Source organism: Equus przewalskii, chromosome 7 (genome assembly GCF_037783145.1).
Source record: "Equus przewalskii isolate Varuska chromosome 7, EquPr2, whole genome shotgun sequence".
Classification (NCBI taxonomy): domain Eukaryota; kingdom Metazoa; phylum Chordata; class Mammalia; order Perissodactyla; family Equidae; genus Equus; species Equus przewalskii.
In genome coordinates, this window is record NC_091837.1 from 64132891 (window position 1) to 64159391 (window position 26501).

Sequence of the window (26501 nt, forward strand, 5' to 3'; positions counted from 1 at the left end):
AAAAGGGAACACTGGAGCATTCTTGGTGGAAATAAAACTGATACAGCCACTATGGAAAACAGTATGAAAGATCCTAAAGAAATTAAAACTAGAACTACCATTTGATCCAGCAATTCCTCCTCTAGGTATATATACAACGGATACAAAATCATTATCTCAAAGAGATATCTGCTCCCCTGCGTTCACTGTGGCATTATTCACAGTAGCCGACATATGGCAATGACTTAAGTAGCCAACATATGGCAATGACCTAAGTGTCCATCAATGGACGAATGAATAAAAAGAAGGTGGTATATATATTAATGTGTGTACATGTATATATAGAGAGAGGCTGCATCAGGGGGAGTGTAACTTTGGATGAGGCAGCTGACTTCAGCCAAGGGCAATGTCCAAAGAGTGACTCAGCTGTGAGCCATCAGAAATCAACACTCCCAACAGCTAGAAGAACACGTGCCTTAGACCCAAAGGGAGCTCTAGGTGGTGCGTCACAGGATCCATCATGCCCTTTCTTTAAAGCTTTGCCTGTTTTTTCATCTTCAGACACGGACAAAGGTAGCTGATTTTTTTATTTTTAAAGTTTCATTTTACTGACTGGATGGATAGATACCTGAATTGTTGAACTGGATAAGCAGTTCCAATAAGCAAAATGAGTAAAAGGATGATAATGCAAAAAGCATAAATATCACAAATATTTTAACAAATGATTATGGAGAAGTATTTTTTTTTACAAAAACATGTTGTGGTAAAACAATCAGCAATTTGAGGAATAAAACAACTTTATAAGTGAAAAAAAAATTGAACCCATAGAAACAGAATAGACAGAATGATGGTTGCCAGGGCTGGGTGGTAGGGGAGCCAGGGAGAGGCTGGTAAAAGGGTACAAACTTTCTGTTATAAGATGAATGAGATCTGAATATCTAATGTCTGACATGGTGGTTATAGTTAATACTGTAACTTATAATTGAAATTTGCTGAGTGTAGAACTCAACAACAACAACAATAAAAGTAAATATGTGAGGCGACGGACGTTTCAACTACCTCCATGGTGAAAATCCTTTTAGGATGTTTATCAAACCATCACACTGTACACTTTAAATAGATCACAATTTTATTTGACAATTATACCTCAGTAAATTTGAAAAAAAATCTATTTAAAAACAATTTTCAAAAATATAATTTTAATAATACTTTGTTAAAAAAGTTAAAAGAATCCTTTTTCTAAGAGTTCACATTCACAGATATTGAGAGTTAGGACGTGAACATATCTTTTTAGGAAGCAATATTCAACTCACTGCAAGGTGTATGACATCTGACTAACGAGAAGACTGATTCGGTTGGTAACAAAGGAATTTGAGTGCTTGTCGGCATACCAAGATGGTGAAAAAGAATAAGCAGGAGAGTGAGCAGAGTGTGAATAAGAAAGGATTAAGTGACTTAAATGGGAAGTATGAGGTTATAGACTGGTCGAAATGAAGAGTACAAGAAGCCCGTGGGTAGAACTGGGAGAGCTGTCAGAGCATCACAACAGTGAGTCGGACTGGAGAGCTAGGGATCAAGTTGGGCTGTGTTTCTCAAATAGTGGTTCACAGACCACCTACCTACATTACAATCCTCTTGAGTACTCATCAACCTGCAGATTCTGGTGTCCTCTCGTAGACACAATGAATCTGAATCTGTAGATAAGGAACAGGGAGCTTGAAAATTGATGCTTGATAATTTGAATGCCCCCTAAAATGTGAGAAATTTTGAGGTAGTTAAAAATTAAGATGCTTCAATTATGGGGTTCGGTGGGTGAGACAGAGATCCTGGCTGGAGGGAGAGTTCAAGAGAGCTGAGATTCCATGTATAGAGAGAAAGGCTTCCTTGTCTGTAGTGTCTGACCATGTCTCCTCTTCATCCCTGACGTTTGTGTTTTCTCAGCATTTGCTCATTTTTTCTATACCTAAAACACTTTTCCTTCAGTATCTGTTTATCAAAAGATTCCCCAACCTTCAGGACTCAGTTCATATTGGTTATTATCCATGAGATCTACAATGATCACCTTTATTCTGACTCATGGTCGAAGAGGTGAGGTAATGCGAACCTGAAGTGAATTAAGAGCTCAGCTCTGGGGTGTTCATTTCCCTCTGGAAATATTGCTTAAGATATAAAAGTGTTTGAACATGCCCTGGAATTTGGATATTCCAAATTTCAAGGCCTTTTTTCTTACAGCCTTTAATCATTCAGATGAGTTGGTTGTGAAATAGCTAAGAAAACATGACCTGAAACATTTATACAGTTAAATACATTAGGAAAGAGTGTTTTTCCAAATGCTTACTACATTAAATTCTAATGGCAGCAGTCAAGAACTATTTAAGAAATTTCCATAACATTTATACTTTCTTATGTCACCAAAATATGTAGCACCATTTAACAACATAGTTCACATTTTTAAAAAATCTTAGTAAAAGTACGTTCTTCCTCAACATCCACTACATGTACAATCTCATATATTATTAAATTGAGCAATAAACATAAAACTATACAATTTAAAAACAATTAATGGAATTGAATTAATGAAATTAATGAAAATGAGTAACCAGAAAGAAATTAAGTTAATTGCTAACTAAATCCTATTAATAATATTTAATAATCAATTAGTACTTAACAGCATGTATTATATGTCTTAATCTAAATTGTATGATTAAGAAACAAGATAATTTATTTTTAATGAGGTGCTTTTCATTCTATGAAATTTAAGGCTGTATAATTTAGGGTAAATTTCTGCTTCTCTTAGATGGAAGATATCAGTATAATACCTCACATGTGCCAGACACCATATAGTCACTTAATGAGTTTTAAGATTAAATTGATGTCTCTGGGGCTTTTCACAAAATCTACCTTGGAGTCAAGACAATCTACCTTGGAAGTCAGGTTAATAGTCCATGCCGTGGCAGGGGCAGACACAAGCACTGTTGAAATTAATCTAATTCCCAAATATAAATTATTAGGTTTAGGATGTGCCAGCTTAACAGTGTATGGCCTCACCATACCATAGCTTTCAGTAAGAAAGAAGCTAAAAAGAACGTCTGTGAATACCTTTTAGGAAGAGTTTCTTTTTCTGGTATTGGCTATATCTAAATACCATACCATCATCTACTCTACTAAACAATTCCCTTTTTTTAAGATCAATATTGATAGTCTTTCAGGAACAAGATATGTAGGGATAATGGAGATTCAATTCTATATGCTGAGGCAGAAGGGCTGAAAGAGGAAATTTGAAAATGCTGGTGAAACAGAAAAATTTATGAAATTACATCACGGAAAAGATAGGAAAGGATAGAATCAGAAAGTAAGTAAAGAGGGTTTATCTTTAACAGTAACTCTCAAAGTGTGAAACATAGAACTCTGGGCATTTCCAAGACTCTTTCAATGCATCTGTGAGGTCAAAACTATTTCCATACTATGGTTCATATTTTATTTGCCTTTTTCACTGTGCTGGCATTTGTACTGATGTTGCAAAAACAATAGTGGGTCAAACAACTGGTGCTTCAGCATAAATCAAAGCAGTGGCACCAAATCGAACTGGTACTATTGTATTCTTTACTGCTGCATGCTCAGATGATAAAGAATGGCACTTTAATTTAAGAATAAACTTGATGAAGCTGTAAATATTATTAATTTGATTAAATATTGACCCTTGAGTTCACATCTTTTTAATATTCTGTGTAATGAAATTGGAAGTATGCATAAAGCAGCTCTGCTGCCAGTGTACAATGGCGGTCTTGAATTAAAGCACTTATACAATTGTTTGAGTTATGAGCTGCACTAGCTACGTTTTTATGGAACACTATTTTTGCTTGAAAGAATGATTAACAGACAAACCATAGTTATTCAGACTTGAGTACCTGGCATACATTATCTTGACAATTAAGGAAGTGAAACTTTCATTTCAAGGAGAACAACTGATAATATTTGTCACCCATAATAAAATCGCAGCTTTCAGGCAAAAATTGGAATGTTTAAAAACGTGTACCCACTACCATGAGCTTAACTTACCAATTCTAAAAGATTTTTTAAATGAGATTGATAGCAAAATTAATGAATCTGACGATTTGATATTGTATAATCAAATGAGTTACCGTTCGGAAGATCTGCATAACTCAGTGAAACAATATTTCCAAAAAGACCCATGTGTGATGTTATAAAGGCAAGCATGTTTTGGTAAAAGGTCCATTCAAAATGTAAGGGAAACTAATGGACTGTATGGTAGGAGAGCATGAAATTCCATTGGCATGGCTTTAGATTCCACATGACAATTAATTTTTAAGAAAATACATTTTGTTGAATTTCCTGTATTGTCAAAGAAGAATATCCACAACTACCTGGAAGCACTATACAAATATCTCCCTTTTTCTGAGCTTCTTTTATTTCACATACTTTAACTAAAAATTGTTCACTGCAGATTGAACAAAGAAGCGGATATGAGAATCCGGCTGTCTTCTTTTAGGCTAGACATTAAAGAGATTTGCAAACATCATAAAACAATGTCATTCTCTCATTAATTTGGGGGAAATTTGTTTTCATTTAAAAAATATTTTATTGAAATTAATGAGTAATCAGTTTACTATTGTTCATTTAAATGACATAAATAATAATAAATTCAAAAGTTCTGTTTTAATTTTTAATATTGTAAATATCAACAGATCTGGCTCAGATAGAAAGAAGCTCTTTGACGGTCTTCAATAATTTCAGGAACGTGAAGGGATTCTTGAGAACTACTGGCCTTTATGTTTTCTTACCTATAAAATGTGTATAAATGTGTCATAAAAATGATTAGGACATAGACACATAGCAAGAGTCTAAATTAAAGCAAATTATTTTGATATAAATGCAGAAGAGGACAACAGGGAAGTGCAGTCACAGAGAGGCCCATAGGGAGCGCCAATGTTACTGAGAAGGTTCTGATTCTTAAGTTGGGTGTAGAGTTTATGGATGTGCATTTTTATTATTATGTACTTCAGAATTTACATACATTCTGTTGATCAACTACTTCAGAATTTTAAAACATGGAAGTAGAACTCTAAATAACAATTAACTGGAAGATGGGAGTGGGAAATATTGGAAGGCAATTGGAGTGTGCTAATGTCTTTTTGTTAAGAGAATAAACATACCTAATAATTTTGGTTTCTTTTAGGAAAAAATAAATACAAATATGTGGAAAATTGGAGAGTAATATAATAGAAATGTAAGCTACAACTTCCAAACAATAAGAGGGATAAAAAAGGAACAAAGAATTTTTAACTAAAGATAAGAATTTATTAAAACAGAAAAAAAGAAAAACACCAGAAATAGGAAACACTAAATAAATCTCAATCTATCAATAATGATAAAACATGCAAAAGGATTAACATTGTCTTTAAATGAACCTATAAAGTCAGATTTAAAATTAAAACAGAATCCTTTTATATGCTACTTATAAGAAGGACAATTTAAACAAAATGACAGAAAAGATAAAGGATTAGAGAAGACAACTAAAAAACAGTTATAGCTATAGACTTTGAGGTATAAAGCAGTGAAATGGATGGAGAGGGGCAAAAAAATAATAGAAAAAGCAGCAACCTGGAAGATTCGAGAATTGTGTACTCACATGCTTTTAACAAAACCATCTTGTATATGACACAAACTAAAAAAATTATGAAAAAATGTGGACAAATCTTCAATCTTAGTATTACACCTCTCATTCATACCTCTTTTAGAATTTGATATAATAAAGAAACTAATATGAAATTGACACAATAGATAGATGACCAACAACAGTATTTCTGTCCTGTTAAGGAAGAAATTTTTAAGCAAATCGCAAGATACAACTCACAAAGGAAACTTAAGAGATAAACTGAAAAAAGAAGTCACTGACTGGTATATGTACACGTATGACATAAGAAACAAAGGATGTCACAATATATAAGAAACTCCTCTAATTCATATACAAAGGGTAGGTAACAATAAAAATGTGGGCAAAGTGCGTAAAAAGACAATTCATAGAAAGGGACAACACAGGTACTTGAAAAAATGTCCACTTCACTGGCAATCAGGAGAATGGAAATCAAAACAAAAGATTGAGATAAAATTTCACACTAGACTGGCAAAAATTTAAAATTCAAAACTTAGGTTGCAGAAAGATGATTTTTTATCTATCCCGAAGGATGTGAAAATTATTTTGGAAAGCACAAAAAATACAATTATTTTGGAAAGCAATTTGTCAATACCCAGTAAAACTGAAAATTTGTCTGCCTTCACTCAGGTCCGTTGCACTTCAAGCTGTCTGCTGGGAAGTTCTTGCACATGTCTGTGAAGAGCTGTGCACAGAAATGTTCATGGCAGCATTGCTGGCAATGAGAAGAAACTGAGGGAAACATTTTATAAGAGGTGAATATAAATTTTAGTGTATTAATTGATTGGAATATTATTATAAGCCAGTGAAATGAATGAATTAGGTTTGTATGTATCAACACAGATATCAAAATCATAACGTTGTGGGAAAAAACAGCAAGATGCATGCACAGACATAGATCTGTATACCTGTATATATAAATATATGTGTGTGTGTGTATATCCTACATGATGTATTTAAATTTATTTACATTTTACAGTACATAAAATAATAATACATATCATTTCTAAATACACATGTTTTGTAAATGTACAATAATATGTATTTATGGTATTGATTATCTCTGCTCTCAAACAGCCAGAATCTAGAACTGGTGATAAAAATGATTAGAGAACAGAGAACAGGTAGGTAGCTTGCTTTAGTATACGGAACAAGGGATAAAGGCTAAGGAGAGAAAAAGAGAAACTTACATTTAAAAGCAATATTTTTTATTACATAAAAGCAACAGAGGCAAATTTGAATATATATAGCTGCTGCTACATATCCTCTCCCAGGAGTATTTACATTTTAAGCCCTGTCTCTCCCTTGGAATGAAAGTTTGTGCTCCTCCATATAGAATGCCAAGTTTCAATAAGCAGGGAGGGATGTGTCCTGTGGCTGGGAGCACCCAGCCAGCATGAATTCCCATTACATATACAGTTATACGTTCTGTCCATTATTATGGCTCTACTGCCATCAGGCAGGAATGAAATAATACAAGTTTTCATTGATTCTCTAAAAAAGGAAACAAAATCATCTTATACTGTCTCATTTTTATACAGACACATAATACTGAATATGCAGCAAAATAGAATCATGAAACTGCTAAAATTGTATTACATTAAATGTTATTTATTACTATGTGAGTTTCTTTATAAGAAATGCCTCCTGTGATTATAAGAAAGGTGTCTTTATTACTTGATCTTTTCTAGTTAAAACAAATTTTTCTAAAAAAAGCAAGGATAAATCTTTTTCTTGTTGATTAAATTTTTTAGCAAATAAAATGAAATTTAGAAAGCAGAATTACTAAAGTTTTAAAATATAATAATCAAAATTAAAAACTCAGTGGATGAGTTTAAATCAGATTTGGTATAAGGGAAGAGAGAAATAGTATATAAAAAGAAAGCTCTGAAGAAAATATCTAGAATGAAGTCTAGAGAGATAAGATAATAGAAAATACAGCAAAATGTATAAGTGAAATACAGGATAAAGTGAAAAGGATTAACAGAGGTCTAACTGGGATCCCAGAAAGAAGAAAGAGAATAAGATAAAAGCAATATTTGAAGAAATAATGACTAAGAATGTTGCAAATCTTATTTTTTTAAAAAGAAGCCGTAACTCAAAAAGCACTACAGATACTAAGAAGTAACACATACCCAGAGGGAGAGCAAGAGAGAGAGACAGACACATAGGTACATCAGATTGAACTTGCTAAAAATTATAGACAACGAGAAAAGTCTCAAGGTGAGGTCGGCATCATGGCAGAGTGAATTTTCCTGGTAATCTTCCCCCCAACATACAGCAAAAAAAATCCATACTCCAACAGAAGACATCCAAATACAACACAAACAATGTCAGAGAGACACATGCAGCCATACAACGGAGGGCAGAGAGACTGGAGCCCCCTCAGAGGAGGTGGAACGGGGTAGGGGAAAACTCCCTCCCACCCCGCAAAGACTGTGATCTGGGACCACAGGAGGCCTCCAAGAGGGAAGGAACTGGGGAAGGGACATTTGGTCATGGGTACATCAAGGATCCTGGAGGGCCCATGCAACCTAGAGGGAAGACCTCTATGGGGGCAAGAGCTTTCGCGAGGGGTGACCTCATCAAGCCAACACCCCAGGAGAGCAGGTAAAGAGAGCAGAGTGAGAAAACCCCGAAAGCATGCAGGAGAAAGTGTTCCACCCACTACCCGCCCAGCATAGCTCCACCATTGGGGATCTTAGCTAAAGGCAGAGGGTTCAGAACACACGGCTCTTAACCCCCACCCAGTAGCAATAAGAGATAACTGCAACCAAATATTGCCAGGATGTGTAAAAACAGAGCCACCTCCTTTAGCAATATCAAACATTATATCAAATCTCCATACCAGAAAGAAAACAACAAGTACCCAGAATTCAGTCCTGAGGACACAGAAATATGTATAAATCTACCAATCAGTGTTTATGCAACACCCCATATGTACCAAGATGCTGCTATGAGGAATTTAAGAGGATTAAAATTAAAAGATACTGACTTAGAGGGATTTACAGCATAATTTAGAAACAAAAAATAAACATACCCAGAACAAAGAATAATTATAGCATTAAAGTGAAAAGTATGATATATACTGAAGGAAGTCATAAAAAAGAAAGTTCTCTCTGGAATTATTTTGGTTAGGGCATGGTAAGGAAAGTGTAATTTGAGCTGGGTCTTGGGGAATAAAGAAAATTGGTGAGATTGAAAAAGCAACAGATTTATGTGTTCGGCATGAGCACAAGCGGGAAATAAACTGGGAATATACATGAGAAAAGATTTCTCTGTAGTTCAGCAAAGCTACCTTCTAGTGATACATTAAGAGTTAAGATAGCAGCCCTCATTTTGTTTCTGACACACTACTGGATTTTATAATTTGGAAACAGGATAGCCTTGAAAAAAGATATACAGAGGTCCAATCTGTCATGTGCAACAGCAGCAAAGAAACACTGATCATTCCAGGATCTACTTCACAACTAGGACACTGGCAGGCAGACCAATCCACTAACACAACTAAGGTAAGCAGAACCCTGAATCCTCCTGCCCTTCAATCAGTGACACAAGGAGACCCAGACCCAAGAGCTTCTGCACTGCCCTCACAGTGAAGTTGGTGCAGAGACACAAGGGGCCTAGGAAAGTTCCTTCCATCCCTGCAGACACCATCAGGGATTGAGAAGGAGATCCAACAGCACTAATGGAATGAAAGAGACCAGAATAGAATCACAGAGTATAAAAATGAAACTGTCATTGGGCTAAAACCCACAAATGTAGGTCAGAACTCACATATTTGCTGTAAATCTGGCAATAACCCACTAAAATAAGAAATAATGGCTTAAAACTTCTCAAATTTAGCAAATCACATAAGTCTACAGATTCAAAAAGCTGAGCAAAATCCAAGTAGAATAAACCTATCAAATCTTCACCAAGACACATTATAATTAAACTTCCAAAAAATAAACGTAAAGAAGGAATATTTAAAATATCCATAGGGAAATGATACATCACCTAAAAAGGAAAAGCAAGTTGAACGACAGAGAATTTCACATCTGAATCCATAGACGCCAGAAGGAAATGGTGCAAGCTTTTTCAAGTGCTGAAAGAAAATTGCTGTCAATTTCAAATTCTGTACCTGATGAAACTGTCCTCCAGCAATGAGGGGAAATAAAGACATTCTCAGATGAAGGGTCACTAAGAGAATTTGTTGCCAGCAGATCTGCCTTTACAGGGTGGCTCAAAGAAACACTCCAAAGAGAAGGACAATAACAGAATATTGGAAACTTTGTAAAGCAAAGAAGAATGGAAGGAGTAAACATACTTAAAAAGCAGTAAACATAATAAAAATATAAATGAAAACACAATATACTTAAAAAAAAAAAAAGAAAGAAAAGAAGAGGAGCAAAATAAACCTAAAACAAGCTGAAGGAAGGAAATAATAAAGAGCAGAAATCAATGAAATTGTAAAGGAAAACTGGAGAGAAAACTAACAAAACTAAAAGTTGGTTCTTCTAAAAATATCAGTAAAATTGGTAAACTTATAGGAAGAATGACGAAGATAAAAAAAAGTGAAGACCCCAAAACTGATATCAGGAGTGAAACAGAAGATATCACAATGGATCCTGCAGTTATTAAAAGGATAATAAGGGAATATTATGAACAACTTTACACTTGTCAACCCAACAAATTGGAAGAAATCAACCAATTCCCTGAATACTACAAACTGCCAAAACTCAGCCAACATCAAACAGATAAAGTGAATGGTACTATAAATATTAAGAAATTAAATTTTTCTTTTAAAAGCTCTCAGGCAAGAAATCTCCAAGCTCAGAAGATTTCAATGGAAAATTTTACCACTCAAAACAGAACACAAATTTTACACAATTTCTTCAAAAAGTAGAAGGGGAAATATTGCCCAACTCATATAATAAGGCCAATATTAGCCTGATATCCAAACTACATGAAGACTTCACAGAAAATGAAAATTACAGATCAATATTTCTCATGAATATGGTGCAAAATTCTCAACAAAATTTTAGCAAAATGTTATAAATAATATATACAAAGAATAATACACCACGATAAAATGAGATTTATTCCAGATATGCAAGACTGGTTCAATATTCAAAATCTATCAATGTAATCTACCATATCACCAGGTTAAAGGGAAAAAATATCATATGATCATATAAGTAGACACAGAAAAAGCATACAGCAAAATTCAACACCCCTTCATGATAAAAATTCTCTCTCAGTAGATTAGAAACACAGGTGAATGTTCTCAAACTCATAAACAGCACCTACAAAAAACACTGTACCTAAAATCCTAACGGTGAAAGACTTTCTCTCTAAAACTGGGTTCAATGCAAGGCTGTGTGTTTTCCTTACACTTACATAACATAGTACTGGAAGTTCTTGCTACTGCAATAAAGTAAGAAAGGGGAATGAAAGGCACACAGACTGGAAAGAAGGCATAAAACTGCCTCCACTTGCAAATGACAGATTGTCTACAGAGAAAACCACATGAAATATACTAAATACTTTGAGAACCAATAAGTGAGGTTGTAGGATACAATATCAATACACAAAAGTCAATCGCATTTCAATATACTGATAAGGAACAATTGGAAACAGAAATGAAAAATGCAATACTACTTGCAATTGCTCCAAAGAAAATTAAATACTTGGTTGTAAATCTTACATCTGCAATAACAGCATGATGAAAATTATAAAATGCCAATGAAGAAATCAAAGAAGAGGTAAATACTTGGGGAGGCATATCATATTTGTGGACTGAAAGACTCAACATAGGAAGATGCAAATTCACTCTAAATTAATCTAAGATTTAATGTAATTTCTATCAAAATCTCACAGAGTGTCTTTGTAAACATTGAGAAACTTATTATAAAATTTCTATGGAAAGGGAAGACACTAAAATAGACAAAACAAATTTTAAAAAGAAGAAAAAATTTGACATTAAGGCTTACTATATAGATGTAGTAATCAAGTCAGTTTGATACTGGCAGAGGGCTAGACATACAGATCAATTAAACAGCCATAAATCCACAAAATGCACCCAATTAATTTTTGACAAAGGTGCAAAAGCATTTTAATAGAGAAGGGATAACTTTATCAATAACTGGTGCTGGAGAAATTAAATGTCCATCACAAAAAAAAAAGAGGGGCCATCCTGGTGGCATAGTGGTTAAGTTCCCGTGTTCTACTTCGGTGGCCCGGGGTTCGTGGGTTTGGATCCTGAGGGCAGAGCTAGCACCACTCATCAAACCATGCTGTGGCGGCATCCCACATAAAATAGAGGAAGATTGGGGCAGATGTTAGCTTAGGGCAAGTCTTCCTCACACACACATGGAAAGAACACTTTATAACAAAATAATTAAAAATGGGTCATACACTTAAATGCAAAACATAAAACCTCTGGAAGAGAACATAAGAGAAAATCTTCGGGACCTAGGACTGAGTGGTGCTCTTCACTTTGATACCAAAATCGTGATCCATAAGAGGAAAAGTCAATAAATTGGACCTGAGTAAAATAAAAAAAATTTTCTCTACAAAAGATCCTGTTGAAGGAATGAAAAGGCAAATTACAGACTGGGAGAACATATTTGCAAATAGCATATCTGATAAAGGCCTTGAATCTAGAACATATAAAGAACACTCAAAACTCAACATTAAAAAAACAAAATAATCCAACTATAAAATGGTCAAAGGACATGGACAGACATTTCACAGAAGAGGCTGCGCGGGTGGCAAATAAACACACGAAAAGATGTCCAATCTCATTAGTCACTGGAGAAATGCAAATTAAAACTGTGATGATATCACCATATACCCAACAGAATGTCTAAAACAAAAACTAGTGATAACATCTCATGCTGGCAAGGGTGAGAATGTACAGTAGCATAGCCACTCTGGAAAATACTTTGGTATTTTCTTTCAAAACTAAAAATGGACTTATCATAAAATCCAGCAATTTCACTCTTGAGCATTTATCCCAGTGAATTAAAGACTTGTATTCAGACAGGAACTTGCATATGAATGTTTATAGCAGCTTTATTTATAATAAGTGAAAATTGGAAACTACCCAAATGTCTTTAGAGGGTGAATGGGTAAACAAACTGTGGTACATCCAAACCTGAATATATTCAGTAATAAAAAGGGACACATTACTGATAAACGCATAAATTTGGATGTACCTCAGGAAATAATGCTGAATGAAAAAAGTCAGTCTCAAAAGGATGCATACTAGATGGTTCCATGTATGTAACAATCAAGAAGCAAAATTAACTGTAGACATGGAGAATGGACTGACTAGTGTTTGCCAGGAGTTAGGGATTGGAATGGGAAAGGGGTGGATATGACCATAAGGAAGAACACGAGGAGTCTTATGGTAACGTCACAGTTAGGTATCTTGATTGTGGTGGTGAGTATGTAAGCTACATATGTGATAGAATCACATAGAATTATACACATGCACACATGAATGAATATATGTGTAACTGGTGAAATTTAATAAACTCTATGGATTGAACCAATGTAAATTTCTTGTTTTTGATATTACTCTATAGTTCTGTAAGTTGTTAACACTGGGGATGCTGAGACAAGTGTGCACAAGGCTTTCTACACATTTCTTTGCAACTTCCTGTGTCTCTATAATTATTTCAAAATAAAAAGTTTAAAATCAGGATGAATTATATAATTTCCTAAACATGCGGTTGAATAAAGTTAAAAAATTCCCAGTGTACAAATAGCAAGTGTTCCTCTTTCAGAGTATCTGTAATTCAACCGATAGATATCATTCTTTTAGATTTACAGGATTGCCTTGGTCTCTGAGATGCCTGTACTTGTACATGTATGTGTGCATGCACACACACACACAGGTTTATTAAGTACAGCCAGAAGCCTGACTGAGAATTGAGAAAAAATTCTTACAAATGTCAGAGTTTGGGCTGGCCAGGATACGTAAGAAAGGGCATGGAGGGCTGAAATCTTGGGATAAATAAATTTAAAACTTCACCCACTCAGTATTTATTTCCTTTTGGGCAGCTCCTTTAAGTGACTGGTTTGAAAAATTAAGAGATCAGAGCAATTTTGTAATCTTGGATTTCATTTCAAGGAACCAATTTTATTCCCCATACCACTTTTCTTTCCTTTTTTCCTTAAAAAGGAACTAGCTTATTTCTAGAAGCTTTCACTGACTTGTCAATTTTACAAATGTGGTCAATGATCCATGAAAACCAAACAATTCAGTGTAACACCACTTAAATAAGGAAGGGAAGCAAACGGTTACGATGTCAGTTCAAACAGAGCAGACACAACCTCTGCTTCCACGAAACACGATACTGTCAAATGGAAGCCCGGTCAGTTGTAGGTGCACAGATGTACAGACAGGGAAATTTAGATCTTTTTTATGACGCATTTTCCTGGAGAGCTGGATTTAATCTGTAATATTTTCATGACTGTTTTTATATAAGCATTAATTTTTATTTTTAAAATTATTTTTATATTTTAAATGTGTGCACATGTGCATGTGTGTATGTGTGCGCGTGTGTGTTTTTTCTTTTAGATCTCAAATATTTCCTAGAAGACCTTTGAAGTGCTTGTAGGGTCTAGGCTCTCTCCTATATGTTCTAAAGGATAAATGTACCATTCCTATCCTATCATCTATATTCTAGCTTGGTGGTTCTCTATCTTTGACATGCTTCAGAATCACCCAGAGATTGCTTAAAATAGATTGCCGTGCCTACTCCCTGGGCTTCTGATTTAGTAGGACTAGGATGAGGCCTGAGAGTTTGCGTTTTTAACAAAGTTTCCAGGTGATACTGAGTCTTCTGGTTGGAGGACCACATTTTGAGAACCACAGGTCTCATCCAGGCTGAGTTGGTCCATACGTGTAAATATTAGTTTTGCCTTTTTGGAATGGCCAATCTTTTTTATGTCTTTTTCATCTGTCTCCAGATTACTCACTTTTGCTTAGTTCATGAACTAATAGAAGAAAGCATTGATTTCTACAAAGCTCTGTTGTTCAGAATTCAGGTACTTCAGAACCACTATTCTATGTTTCACACCTGAAAATTAGGAAAATAATTTCAAAATTGATTTTGCAAAATCCAAGCACTGAATCTATACACTTTGCTCACCAGAAAGCTCCCTGGGCCTTCACCCAAATTTAATTCCTCTTCCTTTCCATACAGTTCTTCTACTTTTGATTTGCTAGTCTCTAACTTGTCAAACAGCAGATTAGAACATAATGATACCCAAAGGCTATCACAACAATCCAGGTGAGGGATGAGGATGATAGGATCTAATATTTGAGTCCCTACTATGTGCCAAGCACTATGCTAGATAATCTACTGACATTATCTCATCTACCCTACCTTATAACCTATGAAAGATGTATTATTATACCCATTCTACAGAAGCAGACACTGGGAATTTGGAGTGCATGATATTTATCAGGGATCAGTGTGTGAAAAGAAGGAGAAGGAAGCCAGATTTGGCAGAGAGAGAACTTGAACCACAATGGAAGCCTGACAGAGTCTTTGCCACAGCAGCAAGGGGATCTGGAGAAATATTTGCTTGTCATAGTGTTTCACATTGGGCTGCAGTGGCTGGACATTTATGCCAACATCCCAACGGAAATGGATTTCCTCAGGAAAAGTAGGACCTCGGGTAAGGATACTTTGTGTAGCTGAGGCTGGCCCTGAAGCATTTAACAGTGAGAAGCTGTCTTCTGATTACACCTCCTACCTCCATTCAGGGCATGAAGAACTTCTTTGAAGGAGAATTTGGGTGTTCATCTTACGTCTACCACTGATTTGTCCCAGGACACAGTAATTGTCTCAGTAAAGATTCAAACTCAAGACTCTCTGATTCTTTTGACCATATACCTTGTTACTTTCTGAAATATATTTACAAACTATATTTCTTAACCATGTCTTGAGAAGTCCATCAAGGAAATTCATTGTATTGTGTGTTAATGCAATGATGACCTGAGAAATGTAGCAGAGTTTGTCCCTACATGACGAGTCTCCAGACCTCACTGTAATTTTGTCACCTGTCATCCTGTCAATGTGCTGCATGAGTGTGGAATCCGTGAGTAGTTAGTGCTATTGCTTTCACCCAAGTACCACCATTCCTCATCCTGATGTCTAAGTCTCCCAATTGGTCTTCCTGCTTCTATTCTTGCTCCACCCAACAGCTAGCCTGAAGATGAAAATGCGTTCATGCCACCACTTTGCTCAAATATTTTAAATAATTTCTCTGCACATGTATGTGTATGTATATGCATAAATGTATAGATGTGTATACAGTTTTACTCACAGCGGATGACGGATGAGCTAACATCCGTGCCCATTTTCCTCTACTTTATATGTGGGACGCCTACCACAGCATGGTGTGCCAAGAGGTGCCATGTCCGCACCCAGGATCTGAACCGGCGAACCCTGGACCACCGAGAAGCGGAACATGCGCACTTAACCACTGCACCACTGGGCTGGCCCCTGTCATGGTTGCTCTTGAACAACCAGATTCTAAAACAGTGTCTGTTACCCCATTGAGTGATTATTAAATATTTGTAAAGAAATTGAATAAAAAAAATGATGGCAGGGAAAAAAAATTATGTAAGAGTCAGAAAACTGAGTTGGGTTAAAATATAGCTCCACAACCTACCAGTGTGGATAAATTACATAAAACTCTGTGGTTTGTTTTGTTTTGTTTTGTTTTCCATCTTAATTGGAGTCAATATGGTCATATTTTTTAATAAATGAAATAGCATATAAAGAAAATGGTATGGAAAGGATAACCAGGCCTAAATAATTGGCAGTTAAATTTGGGTATTTATCCCCATAATATTGGGTGAATTACCAAGCTTTTTTTTTCCTTTAAAAAATAAACTCATCCTTAGTAAAAAGTATTTATACGAATTTCCTGACATAGTGATGATGAAAGAAGATTAAAGTATTATTATTTTTCATTTTTTAAATTTGAGAGGTATTTGCAATTAATTACTGCATTACAGCATATCCAATATACTCTGGTATGTATTTATGGTTTGTGTTTGAATAAGTGTGTCTTCAAGGCAAGCCCTGTCTACAAAATTATTCTGAGGATGCTTGATATGTACGTACTAGGCAGGCTGGTCTTCCCAGCTCCCCCAAGCACTCCATTGCTTGTGCACACTCACAGTCCCACAATTCGTCTCCTGTTCTCTGGATTCACTCTTTCTGGTCCTTCCTAAAGGAACTGTTGCTGTTCACTTGGTCCTTCCGACCTGGTCAGGATGCTTCTCCATTAGGCAACTTCCTTCCTCAAATATGCCGCCCACATTGATCTTCCCTGGTTTTTGACAATTAGACTTATGAACAGTGCCATATTTCTCAACATTTAGTTTTGTTTAGTATGGTTTCCTGCCTTTCTGAGGAGACAGGAAAGTTCTTGAGAACAGAGACTGACTTCCTTATTTCTCTACTGTACTCCAAAGCTGCCACCACTCTGTACAGATAAGTAAATGCTTGATATGACTCTAAATAGCTGCTCTATTTCTCAATACAGCAATTCCTGATCGCCACAGCTTTTGTATGCCTCTCTCAATAAAGGAATGAAACTATTTTCATTAGATGTTTCACTGAAAAATAAACAAAGAGTTTTTCACAATCTCAAGTCAGCATTCAAAGAGTTACTCAGGCAGTGGAAAGCTGAGATCCAAGGCTTCAAGCTGAGTATTAAGCTGCAAGTAGACTGGCAGCACTGAGGGGTTTGTCATGGTCTATCTTCAGAATAAAACAGTTTGTGGTCTGCCACTGACATAAAAGTTTTCTAATCTAGTTCCAAAACCCCTGAACTTCTTTCCATTCATAGCACCATTTTTACTTTGCGCAGTTGGTCAGGGTTTTGAAAAACAAAAAATAGGAATTATCCCCATCCACTCCTCAGCATGACAGCAGAGAAATGATTAATAGGGACAAAGACCATGGAAACTCAGGGATCTAATATTGTCCAGGAATTTAAAAAAGGCTTTAGAATAGTCGAGATGGACTCCGGACAAAATTGTTCAGCTGATTAGAAAACAGTGCCTGTCAGTAGTTTTGAACCTTATTTCCTTACTCTTATTTTTCCTCACACTCTTCCCCCAAAATTGTGGCTATTACTAGCTTGTCAAGGGCCTGGACCTTCTCACTCCACAGGCAGGGTTATCATTCTGATCCTTCCTGCTCCAAATTGCCAGTAAAGTGCAATTGCTTATGTTCCATTCTCTGAGGAGCATGTGAAGATCCTGAATCTGATATAAAAACTAATTCATGAAAAATAACAATGGTTTGCAGGCTGCCATAGAACATAGTGAGATTTCAAATCACAACATACTGGGTATTGTCTCTCAGCCCTAACTAGCTGTGTGACCTCAAGCAAGTTATTTAATGTATTAAAGCTTCAGTTGACTCGTAGATAAATAGGTATCATAAAGGAGCTTATTCACCGGCTTGTGATGAGGAATGAATACAATTATGTGTGTTAAGTGCCTGGCACAGAGCCTTGCAACTACTAAATGCATCATCAGCATCATCAGCATCAAAATTAATATTGTTCCCAGGTAAAAAGTATACTTTAAACAGAGCCCTTAGATATTTTAGCTCAAAGACGCGAATGATGATAAAAATACCAGAGGCTAAAACTCATTGCTTATTTTTCTTGGTGGAATTTGAGACTTGAGATTCAGCAAAATGCATTAAGGATGCAGGCACCTATTCCAACAAACAAATATAAGAAACAACTTTTGTCATCAGCATGCTGTCCTTTCAATCTCTTTCAACGTAGACTGAGGAGGAAGAGCTGCCCAGCGAGAATCCTGTTGCTTTGCCTCTCAGCACTGAACAAAAGCACCAGCAAGATTTCTCTCAGGGTCTTTCAGAGTTTACTCTCAGGTGTCAGCATCTTTGTTGTTGTTGTTTTTAATGAAGAAAACCAGAGACTTATACCTTTAAATACTGACGCAATAAAAGGAGTACATGTGATCTGGGTTTTAGTCTTAATTTTGTCACTAATAGCAATAGCTTCTTAAACTCAATTTCTATCAGTATATTCATTTCTCAAATATCCTCATCCATCAAATGCTTGCCATACGACTACACAGGGCAGTTACAGGATTAAAATAAAGTGTGAATTGAAAGCATTTTGAAAGGGAAAAACCACTCTCCAATTATAGGAACAATTATTTCTATTACAAACACCACAGCCAGAAGCCAAATTTGCATATCAACACTTCATTATTGGAGACGTTGGTACATGAGCATTTTTAAAAAGATTGTAATTTGAGTTTTCATGGCTTTTGCACTTTCTGTGACTATCTTGTTTACTTGCTTTTATCTAAAAGGAACAGTCTGTCAAATCTGGTAAATTACTCAGTTTAAGGCCTTTTTGAGGAATATTCTTTTCGGTGACATTTGTGATGCTTGGGATTCGCATCACTGCTAATCTGCAGTTACCCAGGCTGAGATAGGGGTCATTTTGGACATCCCTTTATGAGATGCTAAGGAACACCTTTGAGCCTAGGAAAGTAGAGGCAGGGCCAGGAGGATGAGGAGAAAGTCAATGCCAGCCAGTGTTGGAATCATGAGAAGCAATCATTCTAGAAAGAATCTGATTAATTTTTGCTTGAAGAAGTTTCCCTAATGTTTTCAAATTCACTGTCATCAATTATAGCTCTCTTGGCTAACAGCCATTTAAAGGTTAGGAATTCTGAGAAGTGCACCAAAGTTGGTCATGTGATCACTGACAGTACACTTGCATCTCAGGGTGCTTCCTCATGCCACTTCCCAGAAGTACCCCCAAAAGTAAAGCATCCCCACTCTTCAGAGGAGTATTGAAGGGCTCACCACTAGACCTATCCCTCTCTTCTTCCTTTCTGTCAAGCATCCGAGAATAGATTCGGATTTAGTTAGTGAGATTAACTTGAACTCCTAACCCATAGTAATGTAACCATATCATACCACACATTGCTTTGGAGAAAGAGAAACAAGAAAGCAAGACAGCAGACCAGGTGCAGAGGAGACAAATATTATAGCTCCTAAAAGAAGTTCACTGCCACTTTAAGAGACTAAGACTGTCAAATAAAATATACCACAAATGTCGCCACAAGATGCATTGCACTAAATCATAGGAACATGTTTCTGTGTTAAGCATAGATTTATAAATATTAGCTTTATATGAGATCTTCTCACTTTAATAAAACTTAAACTGCATTAGATACAAAAACCCCAAATATGTGAAACATTTAAAATAGAAGAAACTATTTCAGTGAAGATTGCTACCTTAGTAAAAGGTTTTATTTTATAGCAGGTTACTTTAAGCAGTCTAAAAATAAATCATTAACTGGAATAACAGACTATTAAAATCCAGTTCAAATTTAAGGTCACTGTAAATAAAGATGAAGCATCTGAAATTATAACTAAGCCACTCGATTTAGAGAATCTGATTTACAAAAATTTGATTTGCATGCAACTTCTCAGTAATACAACGTTATACAAAGTGAGTCATGGCAACGGAATTGTAGGTGATTTTCTTGGTCCCTGAACAAGGTTTTTGTCTTTTAGTTTCTTTAGGAGTACTAAGGATAACTCTTTAGGGATCTCAGAGATGGGGACATCATAGTTTGTCCATCAAGTCCTGGTAGTGTCCGACCAGATGAGAAATCTGGTAATAAATCAGTCTAAACTAGACATAGTTTCCTCCTGACCAATTCTGTTTGTTTGGAGAAATTGTGAGACTGAGGAACATAGTGGTACAGCAAGAGGAGCTTGAAGCAGATTGGTGGTATATGGGAGTCATTTTTTATTCAACCTGAGTAATAGTAGCTTGTTCCAATTCTGGAAGGTAGAAAGGGGCTTGTTTTTATTGTCTATTGCTGCATGAAAAATTACTCCAAAACATGGTGGTTTAAACAATTCTATTTTATTTGCCCATGATTCTGTGGATCAAAAATCCAGAAAAGGCTCAGCTGGGAAATTTCTCTGTTCCACGTAGATTGGCTAGGGTATATAGTGATGCTACAGTCAGATGGTGGCTGGTGCTGGATCATGCAAAATGGGTTTGCCCACATGTGTGGTGCCTTGGCAGGAACAGATGTGAGGCTGGGCATTACTTTATCCTCATGGCTCTCCACACGGTTAACTTGAGTTTCTTTACATGGTGGCTGGGCCATAAGAGTGAGTATGTCAAATGGCAAAGGCAGAACCTCAGGAATTCTTAAGGCTTAACCTTAGAAGTTATACAGCATCACTTCTGCTGTAGCCTACTGCTCAGAACAAGTCACAGAGCCAGCCCAAATCCAAGGAGATGAGAGAAGCAGACTGCCTCTTGATGGGAGAGTGGTAAGAGCACTGCAAAGTAGCATATGAGATGGCATATAATGTGGTAACTAACACAATCTACCACAGGACCTCAAAGATTTCTTAGAAAAATCATGTATATCCTGGGGCTGGCCCTGTGGCTGAGTGATTAAGTTCATGCTCTCCGCTACAGGTGGCCCAGTGTTTTGTTGGTTCGAATCCTGGGCGCAGATATGGCACTGCTCATCAAACCACACTGAGGCAGCGTCCCACATGCCACAACTAGAAGGATCCACAACGAAGGATATACAACTACGTACCAGGGGGCCTTGGGGAGAAAAAGGAAAAAAATAAAATCTTTAAAAAAAAAATCATGTGTATCCTTTCTCATAATGCTCAGCACGAACCTTGGAAAGCAGCCATACTTGGTACTACATATTCTTGGAGGAAAACACAGAAGCTAACAGATAAAACTGGCACTCACCTGACGGAACTGTTCCAGGTCAATTTTGTTTCCCACCAGCACCAGGGGAATTTCATAGGTGTGGCGGACCTGAAAAATGAGCTCTTTAAACTTGGCAGCCTCCTGGAATGATTGGCGGTCAGTGACGGAGTAGCAGATAATGAATCCTTCCCCACCTCGCATATACTGCTCCCTCATGGCTGTGAATTCCGCCTGCAGGAAAAGAGCAAAGTCGTTATATAATTTAAAACCAATGAAGCCAACACAAACATCTATAAAATTAAAGGTCAAATGCAGACAAATTATGAGACTAAGTTGTTTGGGTAGGAATTATCTAAAAGTGTGTTTATGGGCTTTACATATAGAAAAGCAATATTGAGGTCTAAAGGTAACATATGAAATTTGAGTGTTTTCAATTATTCAGAGTGTTGATCTTAAATCATAGGAGATTTGATTTAAGATATCTTGGGGGAGATATGTTAAATAGTAGATTTACTCATGAACTCTTGGGGATTATATATATATATATATATAGTACACTTTTAATAGTTTTCTACTTAATGACCTAATATTAGGAAACAAAATATAAAATTTGTATATTGCAAACATCAAGACCTAAAGGAACTAATTTTCTCCTGAAAAATATGAAAACAAATTGGAATTTAACTTTGATTATCCTTGTGAATGGAGGAGGTTATTAGCATAAATAATCTTAGACCCAGTTGTATGTTTGAGTATTCTTAGATTTGTCTCACTAAAGGGTATAAACAGAGGGATTTTGATTGCTGAATCATGGGGCCATTTCTACATTCTGTTAACTCCTTCATCCTTTTATCTCTCTGCAGAGAAAGACAGGGTCACCTTCCACAACATACCAACGTTCCAACCTTTTTCATGTTGTATTCCACCTAACTATAATTTCCTGGTAATTGAAAATTCAATGTTTGGTCTGAATTGCAATCTGAAACCTTCCTTTCAGTCTGAAATATCTGTTTTCATTACTTATTTTTCTGGATCTATTGTTCAAATTACAAGGGCTAATGAGATCAGTGTGATAGGAAATATAAAACTTAGACTCTGGCTATGGAACAAGCCATATTAAACAATAAAAGGACAGCACAAGAACATATTGTGACTTGGACGATTTGTGAAATAAGTAACCAAATGAAGCAAAATTCACATGAGCTTGAGCTGTGTTTGAAGATTTTCAAAAGATGTGAGTTCTTTACCCAGTAAAGAGTTTACAAATATTACTAAAATGCCCAGCTTAGAGTAACTGTCTAAAGAAATGATAATTTGATTAAAGATGACTTTTGAAGGATGGGAGCATTTACATAGATGCAGAAAGTCTGGAGAAGTGGGCTTACAAGTCCAGAGAGAGTAATAAAGTTAATAAGGTCCTGAGTTAGTGGGTGAATCTCAAATTACTTTTAGTCAATATGGAATGGATGCAAACAGTATCAGTGGGTTCAACCAATCATTTCAAAGTTGCAAGAACCAGAGCCCAGAGAGGAAAGAAGACTTGTGCAAGAATGGATAGCCAGCTAATGTAGTGTTGGTTTGAATAATTCATATTCTCGATTCTCACTATATCAATGTACTTAGTATTCCATTTTACTTTAATTCAATCCTAAATTTCACCATGTGAGTGAAATGTACCAACATGGGAGAAAAAAAGTCCTGCTAGACCTCAGAGTTTCTTCATCTCCAAAACAAGGTTAGATTATAAAATATCTGAGATTCCTCATTGTTCTGACATTCTCTGCCTTTGAAAACCCTATGCCTTAATCAGAATCCCATAGTTGATATGGATAGCCTAAAGAAGTATGGGCTGAAATTGCTAACTAACGTTTCCCAAACTTATAATTAATTTTTCAAGTAGAAATGATACAATCATCATAGAAATATATATGATCTTCAAGAAAATGGATTTGTTACAATAGTTGCATATGATTGAAACCATAACAAAAATGCAAACCAAAGTGGAGAAGATCGATTTTACAATTTACAGTTCACTCTACTTGCCAATTATTATTTTAAGTATTAAAATTCTTTATTTTTACTCTACTATTTATTGAAAATACATACACATGGCAAAATATTTGTGATACATTAATATATAAAATTTAGTTTTCTTCCTACCTCAAACTCCCAGTTTTCCTTCCCAAATGCACCACAGTTAATAGTTTCTTTATCCTGGGAGAAATAGTTTATGTATTCACAAGCATAGGCATTCACATTCCACCTTAATGCACCTTTTCAAACTCAAATGGGAAAATAATATATACGATTTTTATTTTTACCCTTAATTAAAATTTAATAGCCCTAATATACCTTGGAGACCATTCCATAGAAGCATACGCAAATGTTGCTTATTTTTTTCCATGGATGTATCAAAATTCGTTTTATGCATGTACTATAATTTATTTAACTAGTTGCCTATGAACAGGCGTTTTGATTTCCTCCTTTTATTCCTATTATAAACAATGCTGAAATGTACATTTTTAAACATACATGTTACACCAGAGGGATCTATATACACCTGAGAAGTAGCATTGCTAGATCAAAAGGAACATTCATTTTACTTTGGAGAGTGTCACTCACCATCAAAGACATTGTGCCAGTAACACTGTCTTCAACACTATATAAACGTGCTTGTGTCCCCTCATTCTCGCCAATGCTGCTTATCAAATTTTTCTACCTTTTATAAAATTTAGGGTAAAAAATATATTATCTTGTTCCTTTCATCTGCTTTTATTTTTTAGTTATATTGAGCATCTTCTATGTTATTACTCCTTTACGAATTTTCTTCTAGATATGGATTTTATTTTGTTGTAAGAAATGAAGTAGCTTTTGATTTGTGAATTGGAGATTTTTTAAAAAAATTTGGACTGAGAAGGTTCTTTCTATGTGAGACACAAAATAAAGCAGTAAATTTGACTACTTTGACAATGCCTACACTGTAGAAAAAAAACTAATAAGTTTGAAAACTTCCAACAATCTATTAGGAAGACAAGCAAAGCATACGAAGGTAAAGTTCATGGAGAAAATACATAAATGAGTGAATATCCAATAGTGCTGGTTAACCAGACTCAAATACACATATATGTCATATTCTAAATAGAGATACCAGGGCTTGCATCTGATCTCAATTGGAATTTCCAGGTATGAGGTTCTAGAATTAGTATTTTAAAGAGCTCCTTGGTTGACTATTTTTGTACCTCTATGTGGGGGCACGTAACTCCGTTTATGTCCAAAAGTCATCTTTACAACCTGAGTACAGAATCTGGGAGTCATAGTACATGACTTCCAGGTCTGTTACTCACTTAGAGCGTGTCTTCTGACAAATCGTCTAAACCCTCAGAGCCTCAATTTCCTTCTTTGTCAAAAAGGGATTAGGACACACTCGTAACCTGATTTACAGGGCTATAGAAAGGATCAAATGTAAGAACAGATGTGAAAACGCTTTGATGAATTTTTAAAATACAGTGCAAATTAAGCCTATTATTATCTCTGGTACAAATCCGGCAGAATATAACCTTTCACTGGGAGAACAGGCATGAAAGCCTCTTTGAGCTGCATTAAATATAAATGTGGAAGTATTTCTCAAATATGCTTAATCAGAAAATTACTAAGTTTTTTTTTTCAAATAGGAGATTCTTTCCACCAATTAAACAGATATAATTAAGTTATTCCAGTGAGTGGGGAGGCTACTTCCTCTTAGCTGACCTTATCCATACCAACTCTTCTCACAGCATATATATATATCTCTACATATGTAAGTATGTGTTTTACTTAAAGATGCACTGGAGGCTGGTGGGGCCCATTGAATTGAGCAGAAGCTCTGCAGCTATGTATCGACTTAATGATATATGATACTGAAATCACTTTATAAGGAAAAATGCAATGTTCAACATGTGGCTTCCGTTGTCATTCACCCATGAATTAAAGATCCCTGTGCTTTATGTTCTGTGTATCCTGAATGTTAATTAATATCTTCTTCATTTGCTTCCTGCTATAAATGAAACTCGTTGGTTAATTATTCAGGAACATAACTAGATTCCATTTGCTATCCATAAGTAGCAAAATATCTATGAAACAGACCCACTGTGTAAGGTGCTACAAACATAAGCATTTCTAATATCTTCCAAGCAATTCTGAGTATAACTCTGCAGCTTGATCAGTGCCCTTTGATGTGCTTCTTGTATTAGAATAGTGTTAGAATTCTCTTAATTATGAAATTGAAGAAAGAATTGCTGATTGATTTCATATGCCATTTCTTGATCATCAGAGTAATAATTTCGAGTAGATATTCGAAACAGGGACTGAACCAGCTCCCCATTTTATTCAACTAGTGGTACTGCATCGTATGAAAGCCTTGCGATTTACCAAATGTACTAGCACTACTGTCAGACCAGCCTTCAACTGCCTCCTAGTGCAACACACCCACACCATTGTCTATACTGGTTGCTATACCCACATAACCACATCGCCACACCAAATTTATCCTACCACTACAAAAAAAGTAAATAAAAAAAAATGTCTGGCAGGCAGCTAACACTATACCCTGTGGTGGGATATACAACAAGTAAAAAAATAGTACGTCCCTGTCCTAGTTGGAGAAACACAACTAGGCCAGGATATAACAAACGGAGAGCAATTAAATTAAGTGCCAAATGATCCATAGGGGTTCACAGATGGGGACGGGCAAAGAGGGCTTGGCGGAAGAAATGAGGTGTGCTATTTTTTCTTAAATTTATTATTTGTAAAGAGCTCCTCAACTTTCATGCAACCCCACCTCCAAAGATTATGTATTGTCACCCTGAAACAACCTTTAATGATCCAAAGTCAGCATTTGCATGGCAGTTAAACATCTAGGGTCTGTATGCCAGTCAACAGTTCAGTTTTTGGGGGCTGTCAGAGGAGCAACATGGTTGTTGTTGCTGTTGTTTGCACACTTTTTTAAAATAGAAAATAAAAATGGCATGAGAGTGAGGACAGTGTAGGTTTCACAAATTTACTGGAATTTATGCAAAGTACAAAGATTGGAATCAGT

At 35.9% G+C, this 26501-nt stretch overlaps 1 protein-coding gene across 2 annotated transcripts in view; it reads right to left on the minus strand.

Moving 5' to 3' along the window:
• Positions 1-26501, minus strand: part of RIT2 (Ras like without CAAX 2) — a 346858-nt gene that overhangs the window by 154712 nt on the left and 165645 nt on the right. For both annotated transcript variants that reach the window (XM_070627577.1, XM_070627578.1), the window contains exon 4: positions 21467-21658. In XM_070627577.1, coding sequence (XP_070483678.1) covers positions 21467-21658 — 192 coding nt within the window. The remainder of the gene's footprint in view (positions 1-21466; positions 21659-26501) is intronic.